At 41.1% G+C, this 16488-nt stretch overlaps 2 protein-coding genes across 2 annotated transcripts in view; both read right to left on the reverse strand.

The window, feature by feature from the left end:
* Positions 1–555: 555 nt before the first annotated feature.
* On the reverse strand, positions 556–14555 carry LOC122873177 (protein FAM83B-like). The gene is made up of 5 exons (XM_044189559.1): positions 14279–14555; positions 13607–14072; positions 8403–8567; positions 4396–4520; positions 556–3024 (listed from the first exon to the last, which is right to left on the reverse strand). The coding sequence occupies exons 2-5, from the start codon at positions 14042–14044 to the stop codon at positions 909–911; spliced, it is 2844 nt and encodes a 947-aa protein (XP_044045494.1). The 5' UTR covers positions 14045–14072; positions 14279–14555; the 3' UTR covers positions 556–908.
* Positions 14556–14670: 115 nt separating this feature from the next.
* myom2a (myomesin 2a) overlaps positions 14671–16488 on the reverse strand; it is a 33674-nt gene continuing 31856 nt past the window's right edge. The window contains 2 exon segments of the mRNA XM_044189558.1: positions 14671–16091; positions 16094–16405. Coding sequence (XP_044045493.1) covers positions 15885–16091; positions 16094–16405 — 519 coding nt within the window. The 3' untranslated portion in view covers positions 14671–15884.

Here is a 16488-nt window from a genome sequence, read left to right on the forward strand (position 1 = left end):
TAAAACAGGTCAAAAATATATAGTTATTATTTTTAAAAGCGTTCAGTAATTTCTTAAAATAGTCGGACACTGTAGTTTTGAGCAAACATTACTCAAACAGGAGGAATTATATACATATTTGGTGCTGTAGTGAGTATTTGGGGCAGCAGGATGGTGTATGTGGGATTGACTCCAAATAAGCTACAGTAGCCATGTTCATTTTAATAAAGGAACGTGGAACAGTGCAACAGTGTGGCTCACTGATAGTGAGCCACACTGTTGCACTGCTTTAATAGTTTTTGCACAACAATGGAGCTCTATTGCACAGAGGAAGAAGCTATATCAAGCTTTGGATACACACACAATACTTGTTAGTAGGATCAATTCATTATTGGTTTTGGTCTTTTCATGGGAGTTGTTATATAATAGATAACAGACAAAATATAAAATCTCACCAGACTTATTCTTTAACTAAACTTTTAAAAAGAACAAACACATTCAATATAAAGACATATTTTTAACAGTCATTTTTACAATTCAACTTGCATGATAAAATATTTTTTGCTGTCTACAAACGCTATTGTTACATTGACCCTGCTTTAACTTCATTGGTAAACGACTTGACTTACCGGTATTTTCACATTGACCCTGCTTCCCTGTAACATCCAACTCAGGATAATAGATAGACACTTATTTAGTAGCAGATACCTGATACATCACATCTTGTGTTTTGGCGTCAGTGGTAAATATCTTCCCTGATAAGATCTGAGCCACATTATCAAACCTATCAAAGGAAAAACTGTAGCATACTGCAGTGGTGACCACATACAGCCTGTGTGTGGGAGCCAAAATAAATCAATAAACAACAGAAGGACTACACACTAACTTTTGCCTTCATTCCTGAGCATGGTAGTCTTCTTCTCTTCCTACTACTTGTTCTTGCTTATTAGACTTCCTACTCGTTGCATGAATCTTCCCAGTTTGTTGTCAGTGCCACTTTGTGTCTGATACACTGGATAGCCAGAGTCATGCCTGTTCAGGGAAGACCCTCTTTCTTTCTCTGAGGGATACATGCTTGCCACCCTCATTGATTTATCCTGAGGAATACTTTCAGTACTAAGCAAATATTCGAATCGACTGTAGACTTTCTCTCTTTGATAGACAGTCGCTCCCTTGTCGCCCGGAGTGCTCCCCGAGCCTCGGTCCTGCTCTGCTGCAAGGTTCGTCTTTCTTTTGCTTGAACGCTGAGGAGATAATCTTGGGAGTGGGGATTTTTGCTTCTCTGTCTCTCTTTGACCACTGACAGAGTTCTGCGACCTGGAGATGCTTGGCGATTGACCTTTGTTTGTTGTTTGGTCTGCTGCAGATGCCTGCGGATGATCTGCTCTGAGTGGTTGGTTTGATCCTGGGGGATTCTTTGATCTCAATGAGGCCTTTCTTTGGAGTGACTTCTCCTCTTTTTTGGATGCTTTCTTTTCCTCTGATGTAAGCATTGAATATACTTTCATTCTCAAGGAATCCTTCCTTTGAAGGGTTGGTTCCTGGTGCTGCCTTTTTTCTGTGTGACTACTCTTAGCTTCCGCTGCATGCTGAGATCCTGTAGAAGTGTTTACGGTCTTTGGGACAGTTTGTACCTCATTGGTTATTGATTTCTTTCTTTCTCTTGGAGCAGCTGAGCCTGAGCTGCTGGACATCTTACCTATAGAACCATGGCTTCCTCTGGCTTGGTCCTGACGCTGTGAGTTCTCCTTTGGAACAGCTGTCTCGTCTTTGTGAATCTCCTTATTTCCGTCTTTGAATGCAGCAGAGTCTGAACTGTTGACACGTGTATTTGAAGCCTCTTTCTCTTCAGGGATTTCAGTCAAAGACTCCATTGCTCTTGGGTGCTGGATACTGAGACCACTGGGCTGCAAATGAGAGAGCTTGAGCGATGGATCGTTGAGTTTCATATCTATATCAGCAGCTGAGGTTGTCCTGGAAAGGGGCTCATGCCAGTCGTATGTCTGCGTTGTCTTTCGATCTGGAACCATTTTGACATCGTAGTGAGAGGCAGAGCGGTGGCCATCAGTGAGAATTTTCTCTCTTTTGTTGTCTTCCTTATTTGGCTCACTGTCTTTGTGGTTGGCTGGTTCCAGGCTGCAACCATTTTGTGTATTTGGCTCTAATTCTGCCACATTCTGCCTCATGTCCCGACCTCTTAATGAAGACATCAATTTTGGTCTTTCCACAGTTGGATACACAGACCTCAAGGACTCTTGGCTCTGCCTGAGATTGGCGTATTCCTGCAGACTGAGCCTCTTTTGCCTAATTTCTTCCATCCTGGACTTAATGTCCCTTGACCTGCTGTGAATCAGCTGTGACTGATGCTCGTTTAAACCTGTGTGACTACTATATGGAGATATCGCATCACATGATGCATCTAGAGGCGCATTGTTGTCGTTAAAGTAAGTGTCCATCTTCCACCTGTGGAGTGATGTTTCTGAGTTGAACGGTATGAGATTCTGGTCCGCTCCATAGCGAGTCTGGTGCCTAACGTGCTGCTGGGACAACCTGTTTGTTAGCAGCAAGTCGGCCCCCCTCATGTTAAATCCAGTCCTCTCCCCGGGAGCAACAGGTACTCCGATGTCCTTGGTCCCCATCCTCAGCCGAGTCACGGAGTTTAACTTCTGCAGTTCCCCGCCATAACTGTGTCCCCGCACCAGATTCCCCATGTCAGGACAGTGAGATTGATGCAGCATCTCCTGCATGCTCAGGCCCCTGGTCAGCATGGCGGCATTGTTAAACCTGTCATCCGGAGCACTTCTCATGCCGTGCATCACTCTGGATCTCATGTGAATCTGATGGAGGGAAAGCCGGCTGGAGTTTAGGCTCTGCGGGGCCACAGTGTCTCTCAGGTACTGGACAGATGAGCGCTCCCTGGACTGAACTGCAGGAACTGTGGAGCGAGCGTACAGTCTTCGAAACTCCTCGTCATATGAGCAAACCAGCTGACCTGTGATCACCAGGACCATGCTGACGTTGATCTTCTCAAACGTCCATGTGTAGCTGAAAAAGAAAATGGTGACACAGTCATCAGAGAGCCAGCAGGGATTATGATGATGATGATGATGATGAATAAATTTTACATGTTACTAATGATAAACTGATGCAAATCTTTATTATCTTAAGTTTAGATGTACTTTATGTAAATAGTAGTTATAAAAACAGGTCTTTAAAATTACAAGATTCAAACTTTGCTTAGAATTTAGACTTTATACTAAAAAATAAATGTGAGCAAGGCTTACAATTACCACCAAACACACCACTAACACCTTAGTGTTTTAGTGACACGTGCTTAGGACCAAAACCCTTTGTAAACTGTAAACAGAGAAGAAACCAGAAATCATGAACACTGTTTGTCACTTGATTTTGTTATGAATTTTTGGTCAGTTGACCTTTGAAGTGAGTACGAGGCCACATTTCCACCTGGTATTAACATGTGATCTGCATCTGGATACATTATCTGGATAATGACATCTGATCCATAGCCTTTGCAAAGAGTTTCCCCTCGGGGATCAATAAAGTATTTCTGATTCTGATTTACATCTGGTATTGAAGTGAACATTAAAGTGTTCATGTTATCTTGATTCTGCTCTGTCACGACAGCTGCCTCAGTTGTTTTTATTTTTGCCCATTCTGCCTCTCTATCCCTCCTTCCAGCCACATTCCCACTTCCCCAGGTCCCTGCATCTATATTAAGCTTTATTGCCATTCTCCACCTGTCCACCAATTCTCGTCACCTGACTCACACATCCACCTGCTCACCTGTGTCTCATTCCCCAATCACCCTGTCAGTAAATATACCAGCCCCTTTTCCCAGTTAGTCGCCTGATTGACAATGTTGCTTTCCACCAACCTGAACCAGAACCAGAACCAGAACTTGCCTGCACTTTTTTTCTGCCCCATTCCTTTTAACCTGTGAATTCTCAGCTACTTATTTTTGGACTTGCTACTCTTACCTGCAAGCTTATGTATCACAGTTTTTCCAATAAATCTCACTGTTCCTGTATGCATGGTTGTCTGCATTTGGCTGCTTTTCCTTGCTGCCTCGTACACACCCGATTGACGTGCCCGCACTGTGTTCATATCTCAATATGCTAATTAGCTAGGCAATGCTGGTGAATCTGTCAACAAACATAACAATGCTCTGGATGGGCGTCATTTATTTCCTTAAAACATCCAGAAACAGATCGCATGTTAACGCCAGGTCTAAATAGGGACCAACAAATCGACAGCGTGCTGGATTTCTGGTTTCATCTCAGTTTACCAATTTTTAATTCAGGCAACAGGTGGATTAAAGAATTTAGGTCAATTCATGAGCCCCTATTTTGATTTAATTGTTGTACATCTGAGTGGATAAAGGTAGGACTGACTCACCTGTATGTTCCATACAACACTGTTCGGCAGTCCACCAGAATAAATTTTTGCTCCAAATCTCCACGGAACTTCACCCCGGACCGACACTGATACTGCTGCCCCTGAACCGTCCGAACACGAATGTTCTGATGGAGAAACAAACAAAAAGAGTCACCAGGTTAGAGCTACCTGGAAAGGGAAAAAACCAAGTAACATTTTTTATCATTATTTTAACTGAGTGGTGGTATATCCATGTGCGTTCATTTCAGTACATTTATTTTTTACTTATACCTGCAACAGATTTTTGGCCACTTAAGGGGGCAGCGGAAACAAGTTGTGAACACAACTTTGACATATTATCACATTTTAAGCTGATACATTGAACTTGTTAGCAAACATTTGCTTATTTACACATTCGGCAGATACAGAGCAACATTAGCATTATTTGTAGTTGTGTTTCTGGCGATTTAGCGAATGTAAGTCTGATACTCTCCCTTTTTAGCTTTTGGGTTTTCACTAAGTCCTGGGGGAAATATCTTAAGCTGCTAAATTCTCTGCTATGCTAGCTAGTCGCTAACTTTGTCTGTCTGCCATTTCATGCTTGGAAGGTAGCATACAGTCGTTTTTCACAGCTTTTTTGCTGAAAACAATGCTATGAAAGTGGTGAGAGTGAACCAAAACAGCAACGTTTCCAGATGGAAAACCAAAACAATGAGCTGAAAGATGCTAAAAAGCTCCGTAGAGCTGAGAGGAACTGCAGAGTTGGAAGAAAATTCTCTCTGGGGACCCGTTTCACATCATGTGCGCCATTGCCACTTTAAAGAACATTGCATGCTAATGCTTTGCAGATTTTCTTCAATCAATCTGCACTTACAGTATAATACTGCCTTACGGTGCACTGATAATGTGACTGACCAAACTTTCTACACGCTTGATGTTCAATCACTTCATGAGCTTTTCAAAAGAAACGCATTACATCAGAAACTGGAATGTGACACTGCCTGTTTAAAAACCACTCACGCATGTGCAGGTAATGTTTTAGCTTAATTACACAGAATGAATTCAGCTGCAGTATTATTGGCTTGTGTTGGGTCATGCCTCTAGTATTTAGAGAGCTGTCAGCTTTCTATCGATTAGAGTATGGTATACTATTTATTATTTGTTAAGTATATTATTTGTTTGAGTATTTAGGCACTAAATTGTATGTAGAAATCATACTATGGCCGTCTGTTGATCCGTCATTCTGTCTATTGATCCAACACTTAAGTCCACAGTGAAACATCTTGACACATCCTGGATGGATTGGCATAACATTTGGTGCAGGATCATGGTACTCAAAGGAGGAAGCCTACAGACTTTGGTGATCTCCTGACTTTTCATCTATCGCCACCAGCAGGTCAAAATGTCACTCGTTCAACCATTCGGTCCATGGGAGGACAAACTCTAAAACTAATGACCAAATTCAAAGTACAGCCTCAGCTGTAAGGATCTAAGAATAGCTAAACTAAATGTAATTCATTTGTAATTGTGTAATGACCATTACAGTCTCAGGAGGCCGCTAGTGTGGGTATAAACCATAGAGTGTAATCTTGTTCAATTAACCTCTTAACATCCAGCTTCCCCCTTTTATTTCCCCTTAAGTACATTTAAAGTTGAAAAAGTCATCTTACACCACACTGTCTGAGAGTGTCATACACACACTGCATCAGCTTGTTTCACCTCGTCAGTGAAGCTTTATGACGTTTACACAGTGAAATATTCAAACCCCAAAACATGGAAATATTCCAGATGGCTTGTACAACAATTTATGCACAAATTTCAGCACCATTTCGCCTACATTAAATCGGTATGATCTTTGGAAACTTTGGAATCTCTAAAACTAGAATTTAAAATATAGTTCTGTGGGTTTGAACAGTGTTTTGGCTGCACGCGTGAGTTTGTTCTTACTAACCAACTGGTGGGTTAACAACAAATGCAGTACATCAGTCTTAGAAATGTAAATTTCATCTGCATATCAGGTGACCCCTCTTGTGGTCTTTGGGCTTTTAATTGGTTTATACTTCAGCTTGTTTATATTATTATACTATTTTTACTCATTTGTAATTTTTTCTTCTAAAATGTTCTAGTTTGAACTTTATGACCTCTTGTCCTTTTACTGCAGCATAGGAAAATGACATATAACAGTCTGTTTTTAAGTAACAGGCAACATTTCCATTTTAAATGAGTTTACTTTACTAGATTTGATTTTATACATCAGGGTTTTAAAGTAAATTCTATGCAAAGTAATTCTGGACTAGTAGCTTTAACACATGCACACACACACACACACACACACACACGATTTATGATACTCGACAAGAACAAACCTGCGCGTCAGTTTTTCTGAGGATAGTATTTTGATGTGGCTACTGTCTAAGCAATTAGCACAGAGATCACAAAGGCATCACTGTATTCACTATGGAGCATTGTTGTTTGGACTGTTGAAACATCGCCCTGATGCTGTTTAACTGGAAAATCCAGCCTTGCTGACAGATCTGTCCTACAGCTGCTGCAGTTGTCTCGTATCATAATAACAGGTAGAAACGCAGCAGGGGAATGCTGGTAAATGACAGCATTTCCACGAGGGTGTGGACCAAATGTCAGACTTAATCTACTAAATGCTCCTGCCAATAGAAGAAAGGTCATGCCACAGGCGAAGATTACTCTGGCAGGAAACATCGGCGGAATACAAATCTACAAACATACAGCAGGAGGAGTGGAAAGATGTCAAAAAATGTCCCCATCAGATCGTATTTAACAAGTCAATGTGTTGTGTGTGGTACATTATGGCTTTGAATAGTTAATGTCAGTCTTTCTGTGCATCTTTCTGACCAGACAAGAAGCAATCATTTTCTAAAATAATGCCCTAAGCGGCAATTTCTAAATCTTAAAATCCTCTTAAACTTTCCATATTGAGCACAAGATGAAATGTACACGGAGGAAATCATTTTGTTTGATCCTCAGCAGACAAGAGGGAGTCGATAAAGGTTGCTTATATTCCACAGCCTGTTCTCACTTGTATGACTGAAGTAATTTAATAGATGGTGAGTGAATTTAGGATATATTGCGCTGAAGGGCTAATATAACATTGAGGCATTAAAGGTGCCCTGTGGACCTTCTGTTTACATTCAGTGGTTCTCACAAAAACACATTGTGTGCACCCTTAAGGTTTAACAAACGTGTTTAATGCAACTCCTTCCTCATGAAACATTAGCCAAGCCCATTTTTAAAACATATTTTAAATCGTACATTGTTAACATCCATTTTTGTTTGCTAGCAGTCTTCTTCTTCACTGTCTTTGTTTCTTGTCGCTTTACCACCACATGTAGATTACCCACTCATAAAAACATTGATCCATAGCCCTGATAGCGGACAAAAACTCCACAGGGTACCTTTAAAATCAGCAATTTAATTTTATATTAGGCAGTGTGTGTGCACATAAAGTGCGGATTGATTTTCTATAAATGCCACAGCATGATCTGACTTTTCTATAAATGCTTTACTCTAAGGTGAGACTACATACGTGTTTGTTTGGTTTAATGAGGACTTAAGATACTGATATTTCTGGCTTTTCAGGCTCATACTGTGGTTTCAGCCAAAGACGGCCACTCACTGGAGCTGCAAGTTGCTTCCAACATCACCAGCCTAGTACATTTTCGCCTGGTCTCACTGCTTCTAATGCTTCTAGTGTGACTTCTTAGAAATAAAATAGTGTTTCATTAAAATAGACTAAGGCTTGAAGAGAGGTGTATGGGGGGTGGGAAGCTCCACTTCTTTCCCAAATGTAGATTTTTTTTATGGCAACAGTAACTGCCAACATTGCAGCTAATCAGGATTTAAGCTTCAAAACTGTCTGCTTTGTCCATATTTTTCTACATTATCATTATGTTCTCAAACCCAAAAAAGAAAAAGTAGGTATAATTCCCCCAGTATTCACCTGACACTTTGAACGTCTGATGTTGTATTTGACAGAGGTCTATATTTCTCACCTTGATGTCTTGAATATTGATGCCCACTCTGTGCGACATCGTGAGGAAGCTCTTGAACTGGGAGTCGTCCAGAAGGATGTAGACTACCACTCCCCTCAACGTTGCAGTGATGATCTCTTTGAAAATATCGACATCAGTGAAGACATCCATCGCTATGGCAATAACCTGGAGACAACATTTGGAAACACTTTGAATACAGAAAAAACTATATTTATTCAGTCCCAAATATGAAAAACATCTTGGATGTCTGAGGAGTCAAAGTCAGGACTTTTAAAGACATTTTAATGACGGATAATGGCGACATGGAGAAGACAGGCTGACTGTGAGAGTGAGAATGAATGAACAGCGGTGGAAGAAGTATTCAGATCCTTTACTTTAGTAAAAGTACTGACACCGCACTGTGAAAATACTCCACTACAAGTAAAAGTCCTGCATTCAAAACCTTACTTAGTATTATCAGCTGAATGTACTTAAAGTATCAAAAGTAAAAGTCCTCACTGTGCAGTAAAACGCTCCTGTCAGTGTTTTATTATATCTGATGTTTCTGGATTCATATTCCTGCTGCATTAATGTGCGTGTTGCATTTTACTGCTGCAGATGTTTAAGGTTGAGCTCATTTTAACTACTTTACTACTGTTGGGTAGTTTAATCTGCAGCAATGCATCATGGTCTATAAGACCATCATGTGTTTGTAGCGTCGCCGTCCTGTGAGAACCACGTATCTCTAAAAAGTCAACGTTTTCAGCTCTGTGACGATGCGTTTTCCAGCTGATCCGAGGGGGGGTTAAAGAGTTTATTCAGCTTCAGGAGGAGGAGAGTTTTCTCAGCACATGAAGGAAACTCTTCATCCTTCAGCTCATCACAAACATCTGGAGATACGTGGTTTTCACTGGACAGGAAGGGTGTGAAACACTGTAATTTGTAAAGTAACTAAAGCCGTCAGACAAATGCAGCCAAAAGTACAATATTTGCCTCTCAGATGTAGCGGAGTGGAAGTATAAAGTTGCATAAGATGAAAATACTCAAGTAAAGTACAAGTACCTCAAATTTGTACTTAAGTACAATACTTAAGTAAATGTACTTACACCACTGTGAATAAATGAATAAATAAATCTGTGCATATATGCACAAATACTGTAAGTACCATATACTATAAATTAAACCCTCTAAAATGGATCTTAATACTTCAAATTTTCATTTTTAGCTAGATTTAAAGTACTGATTTTATATATCATGAATGAAGACATTTTGAAAAATAATTCTGATGCTGTGGAATAGTCACAGGAACAGGGATGCTTAGCTTGTTTTTTACATCAAAGAGTTAACCCACCTTTTTTGGCCTGATATAAATTTTTACGAGGTAAGTTATTAACAGGACGCATCGCAGCATGTTGTACCAAACAGTAAATTATAAGAGGAGTGGTTCTCTAAGGACAACAAAAGCACGACTGAAATCATATCTGAAAGCATACATGATTTATGGTATTTGTCTTGATATTGATCAGACTGGATTTGACCTGTTTCAGTTTACAACTGTTTTACAGTACATAAGTATATTGAGCAGTGCACATCAAGCAGCTACACTGAGTCATTTTCAGATGGTGGATATCTGTGGGTTGAGTCCATTTCCTGCCCACTCAGACAAAGACACACACGCCCTGCAGTAATTTCTGAATTAGGAGTTTCAGCTCTGCAGACAGTGAGCCGGTAGTCGTCACGACATGTGGAGCTGAACATCGAGAGCATTCAAGCTGAGGCACGTTGGCTGATTAATGTCATGTGCCTGAAATTGAAACATGACCGTCCTACTAACCTTTTCCAGTTGGCAGATTAGCTTTTTGTCTCTGCGAAGCTGAGCAGAGAGTGTGTGTAGAGTAATATGTATTCTGTTGTTTACATGTAAAGTTGTACATCATGCTGTGGCAAAACCTTTTGTCTTTTATTCCTGTAAATGAGTAATTACCAATAATCTGCCTCAGGTGCTTAGTTTTTCCTGTGAGTCAGTATTCTGCCAGCTGCAAGTCACTACTGTGACTTCAGTAGCAGCTGGATGCACATCTGGTCATTCTGATACATTTTCTTTCAAAAATGACTGTTGCTGTTACTGGTTACATGGTTACAACTGATGAATATTTATATTCATTAGCCAGATTCTGCTGTCACCAGGGGTTTTAAGAAGTGGTGGAGGAAGAATTCAGATCCTTTACTTCAGTAAAAGTACTCTGTTACAAGTAAAAGTCCTGCATTGAAAATGTTACATAAGTAAAAGTATGTAGGTAGTATAAGGAAAATGTGCTTAAAGTATTAAAATGTCCCCTGTGACTGTTATACTATGTTATCATTAGATTATTATTCCTCATGCATTAATGTGAAAGCAGGATTGTAAGCGATGTAAAAAGCTGTAACAGCTGGTTGAGCTGGAGCTCATGTTGAACTGCAGCTGACGATTCTTTTCATTCTGGATTCATCTGCTGATTCTTTTCTCCGTTAATCGGTTGATTGTTCGGTTTGTAAAACTTGTGAAAATAGTGAGAAATGCCCTCACAAGGACCCAGAGCCCAAAGTGACGCCTTCACGATGTTGTTGTGTCCGACCGACAGTCCAAAGCTCGACATTATTAACAAAACATTACGGTTATTAAAAGGAAAAGCAGCGAATCTGCACATCTGAGAAGCTGCAACCAGGAAGTGTTTTTACATGAAAAATTACAGTTGCAAATGTATTTTCCGTTTCAGCTGTACTTGTATAAACTGTTGGGTACATCATATAATTGTAAAGTAACTAGTAACTAACTAACTATAGCTGTCAGATAAATGTAGTGAAGGGTAAAGTATAATCTTTCCCTCTGAATTGAGGAGTAGAAGTAGAAAGCAGCTGCAGTACTTGAGTAAATGTACTTTGTTACATTCCACACTGGTTTCAAGTGACACATACGAACAATTTGATTGCTGCACAGCACAACATATTTCTTTGAAAGCTGCTGTGTAAATAAAGATTGACATTATTATTATTTTAGTTAGATGCCAACAGGTGGTTAAGGTATTTAAATTTCATTTGACTTGTTTCATTACTAAAAGCACGCCACTACCTTAACTTAATATCTAACAAGAGTTCTACTGTTTAACTGAGTGTTGTGTTGCTATAGCAACCCCTACTAGTTGTTAACTGACATCCAGCGTTTTGTCAAATCGGTGACCAAACAAATATCGACAGCCACTTTTTCCCTACTCCACAAATACCCTTGTTTCAGCATTTTCTGTAAGTACTCTTTGTTAGAGCTGTTTTCTGACTGTTGAATTGTAATCTGTGTATTTTACTCTTTTTACGTTGCTCTTGCGGACTCTGTGTATGGTCAGATTATCTTTCACTTGCTTCACTGATGACACTTTGTTTCTTCCTGACATGAGGGACAACGTAACTCATCTGACAGCTACTCTATACTTCTGTGAATCCAGTGCTCTTATGCTGTACTAGTTCGTTTTTTTCCCCAATGCCTTTGATCTAACTCTTGTTCATGGTACACAATCTTTTTTCTGATTTGTAATCCTGATTATTGAATTGGTTGTGTTTTATCCAACATTGTTTTCACAGTTTCACAGTTGCTTCCAGTAAAATCTACAAGGGCTTCGAAGCCTTCAGCTTTTATAGGAAGTGTGTTTATAGCTTCCTGCATAGCTGTGCACATACACACATAGCAAGGGCAGAAGAACTGTACTGTTATATTTTACCTGTAGCTACTGAATCACAACAAGCTGTTTTTAAATTGACTAGGTTTAATCAAGTCGTTAGGTGTGTTTTTACAGGTTCGACAGTTAAAAACCTACAACCGAATATTCAGCATCCACTTCATCACTTTATTACAGTGAGTGAGCTGCTGCAGGACAGAGCAGGTCTGACCTAGAGAAGAGCAGGAGGCTGCGTTGTAACATGTGCAAACTAACACTCGTGTCTTATACCCAGGCTCTTAAATGAGGACTGAGTCAGATCAAGTGTCTCCATCCAGATTTTGTCATTTGGTTCAGCATGTTGTATTTGAATGGAGCGGTCCTCCTCACTGTCGAAGAGCAATGACCACATCACAGAGTTCTTTCCCGGAACATTTAGGAAATTACAGACTGTTAAAACAGACCTACCATTTTATTTCCTATCACGAAGGCCTTAAATTTTTTTTTTTAACTTGACTGGACGGCAGCTGCAGCCCTGGAGACGTGGATTATTCTGCAGGAATGGTTTGAGATGTTTCTGTGTTTTTTGCTAATTTTTTTTTTCTGACAAGAAAACTCCTCACTATTTGAATCCATTGTAACAGAAATTAATTCAAACTGACCACAGCGAGCAAAGCTATTCACGGACACCTTTCAGGCGGCGAATTCTTGATACTCAAAAGACAGAATTTTGGTGAAGAATCACTTCAGAACCAACTTAGTCATTAGTACTTGTTAAATCAGAATCAATTACAACTCCTGCAGTGAAACTGCAATAACGAAGACGGATACATTGTTTAGAGAATGAATGAGTTTCCTGTCATGACTACATAATAATAATAATAATAATAATAACAATAATAATAGAATGACTTGTGCATTGAGCTGTCTCCGATAACATCTAGGCAGTGGTGGAAGAAGTACTCAGATCTTTTACTGAAGTAAAAGTAGCAGCAATAGAGTGTAAAAATACTCTGTCACAAGTAAAAGTCCTGAATGAAAATTTGACTTAAGTAAAAGTACAAAAGCATTAGCATCAAAATATACTTAATGACATAAGTTCTAAAAGTAAAAGTACTCATTATGCAGAATGGCTCATTTCAGAAAGATATATATTAAATGACTGGATTATAATTAGTGATGCATTAACATGTTCACCACTTTAATGTTGTAGCTGGTAAAGGTGGAGCTAATTTTAACTACTTTATATACTGCTGGGAAGCTTAATCCATAATTTATTAGTTGATGTATATTTTGTACCTCAAAGCTGTATTCCACCACTGTGGCCTACACTGTGCTGTGTGAGAGAGAAATATGAAGTGATGTGGATTTTCCTCAGTGCAAAGCAACGCCTTTCATTGTGTGTTTGTGCCATAGATAGACTGCTATTGTTCAGTTAAATGTGTGTGTGCAGCAAAGACAGTGCTGAAAATGCATCTCTACACATCCATCCACCTGATGGAGCACGTTTTCACGTATTTGACAGTGTTTGGTGCTCACCTGCCTCGCCTCCTGTATCTGTTTGCGAACCACTTCTTTAATGGTCGGCGTGTTGTCTCTGGGCGGGTGGAACAGCAGGCTGATGCTCGTGTCCGTGCCCTCCGGCGAGACCTCAGGCCAGCCCATGTCCAGGTCGGGCACCTCCTCATCCGACTCGGTTGGGAAGTAGGTGGAGGGGCTGACCTCGTCCGTGACCCGTCTCCCCTCGGAGTCGTCCTCCACAACCGGTAACTCTGCATTTCCCAAGATGAACAGGATCTCCTCGTCCGACAGAAAGTGGCTGATGTGCTCGGCTCGGAGGAACTCCTCGTAGGCCTCTTTGCCTCCGCACAGCAGGGCGTAAATGGCCAGGCGGTAGGTTTCTTTGTAATGTGGCTGGATGTAAACCAGACTGTCTTCTTCTTTCAGCGAAGACAGGCAGGACAGTTTGGACTCCATGGATGCCAGATGCCCTCTGAGTCTTTACCTTCAGTGTGACAGGTTGTGGGACTGTTAACCATGCTGAACTAAATCAGAATAAAGCAACAGACACTGCGAAGCTCACTGAGAGAGAAAAGGCAGTTTACATACGTAAAGTGAGGAAAAACCCGTCCTTCCAGTGGGATTCACCACAGGAAGGTAAACAGTACAAGGCTTCATGTGAGAACTGGGAAAGATCTTAAACACACTTACTTCATGACTGGTAAGATAAAGCTTGGTTTTCCTGCGCAGAGTCCTGCACCTTAAAGAAAAAGTTAAACCCTCCGCACAGCCGTGGTGTCTGTACTCTCTGCAGCACTAAGGTGTGGATTCGAAGTGTTTATGCAAACGAATAGCTTTTTGTACCTGCCCTGTTCCCTCCACTGACAGCTCACTTTACTGTCACAAGCCCCGCCCACCTCAGCTCACCTGTGTTGCAGGAGCTGGAGCCGGTTTGTTTACCTATCCAGCTCTCCATTTGAGCCCGGATACAACACAATATGTGCACATTTTTCCTTCCAGCTTTATTCAGTGCTGCAGCAGGAAGCATGCGACCTCCTGACATACCTGTGGGGAGGAGAGATTACTCACAAAGACAACAGAAGGAGGTTGATGAGTAAAGTTTATTGCCATCACAAAGCATTGGGCGACACAGACAGACAGACAGACCTCTCTGGCATAGAGACCAGGGCAGGAAGTGAATCGTTTTATTCACAGGAGCGCTAACTGGCTTCATTAGGATTCTTCACATGATGAAAGCTGCCTGGGACAAAAGCAGCTGTTGATAAAGGAGGAAAAGGTAACCATCCCAGAAAAAAAACAAATAAATAATCTGGTATCTGGTGTTAATTTCGCACCCAGGTAATGACAATTTAACCTCAGCTCTGTACCTGCTAACTGCCAGGTCATCCATCTTAAAGGATAATTCCTGTTTACAACAACTTTGGTCTTATTTCCATTGTTTTGGTCATCATGTTTACGGGTTATGATAACATGGTGACATCGCTACAATAAAGTCAGACGAGGAAAGAAACCACTTTATTTGGAGGAAAAACTCAAAGTGAGCACACCTGAAGTGTCTGTAATAATCCTTCATTGTACAGGAAACTTTGCGCACACAACCACGATAAGTAGTTTGGTCAAAGTTGAACCAGAAAGTCAGTCTGTGAATTGTGACGGACGTTCACTGACAGTTTGGGTAATATTTTACCGTTTGCCTTTGTTTTCTGTTCCAAATAAGTTCGTCTAACCTTGAGGTTTGTTTGCAACCTGTCCAATCGTCTGACTGCTCATGTTTTTCCTCTTTTTAGTGATATCGCCGATAGGAGTGAAACTGTGTAAATATGATCCAAGATGTCATAAAAGGGAATTATCATTAAACATCCAACAAAAAAATGTATACAGGCATTCCACTAACGTTGCGTAGTGGAAGGTGCAGCTTTTAAAACACTGAACATAAACATCTACCCTGGTCTTTTTTTTTCTTAGTTTTTGCTTTTTCCCCACCTGTGTCAAAAGCACACTGACCAGTTGAATGATGAAAAGGACATCTACTGTATGTTAGTAGCCACTGAAAAAAGTCCCTCTTTTTTGTAGGTTTTTCCTTTATATATGCAACTAGTTCTCAGAAATGATAGAGAACGCTGTAACACCAAAAACCCTCAAACTGGTTAGAAGCCCGTTCTTTGTAAGTGGTAGTACTTTTAACAGTGACTACATCTACATAAACTTTAAAGGAACAGCTCATGGTTTCACACTCATGCTATAAATCAGCTTTGCTAACAGCAAACGTTTCCTCCTCACACGGCACCACCACCATTTACTTCCTTGGTGGGGTCGGAGACTTCATGAATCTGGGTGGGGTGGGCGACTTGACGCCGCGAGATGGAGTCGGGGTTGGAGACTTCGGGGTCGGGGTTGGAGATTTGGGGACTGGGGTGGAAGCGGGGGTAGAGGCTGGAGTTGGGCTCTTCATGGACACTGGGGTCTGGGCCTTAGAAGGACTGGGGGTTGGGGTCTTGGAGGGGGAGCTGGGGACTTTGGCGGCACAGGCGTGGCAGCAGGCGCTTTGGGGTGTCCCAGTTTGGGCTCGGGGATCTGCTCGCCGTGCTTGTAGACGCTGACGGTGATCTCGACGAACTCGCCGCCGTACTTGTTCCGCACGTTGATGCTGTACTTGCCAGAGTCTTCAGGGGTGACTTTGTTGATTACGAGGCTGGCGAACTTGCCGCCGTCGAACATGATCTTGGTGTGCTCGGTGGAGATGACTTCCTGCTCGTTCTTGAACCAGGAGACCTCAGGGGTCGGCTCGCCCCACACGGTGCAGGTCAGGCTCAGAGACTGGAGAGGGTCGAGAGTCAACTCAAGTCAAAATGTATTCAGAGAAAGATTTTTTCAAAATGTAGGTTTGTTTAAACACTGTA

This window comes from Siniperca chuatsi, linkage group LG3 (genome assembly GCF_020085105.1).
Source record: "Siniperca chuatsi isolate FFG_IHB_CAS linkage group LG3, ASM2008510v1, whole genome shotgun sequence".
In the NCBI taxonomy this organism is placed as follows: domain Eukaryota; kingdom Metazoa; phylum Chordata; class Actinopteri; order Centrarchiformes; family Sinipercidae; genus Siniperca; species Siniperca chuatsi.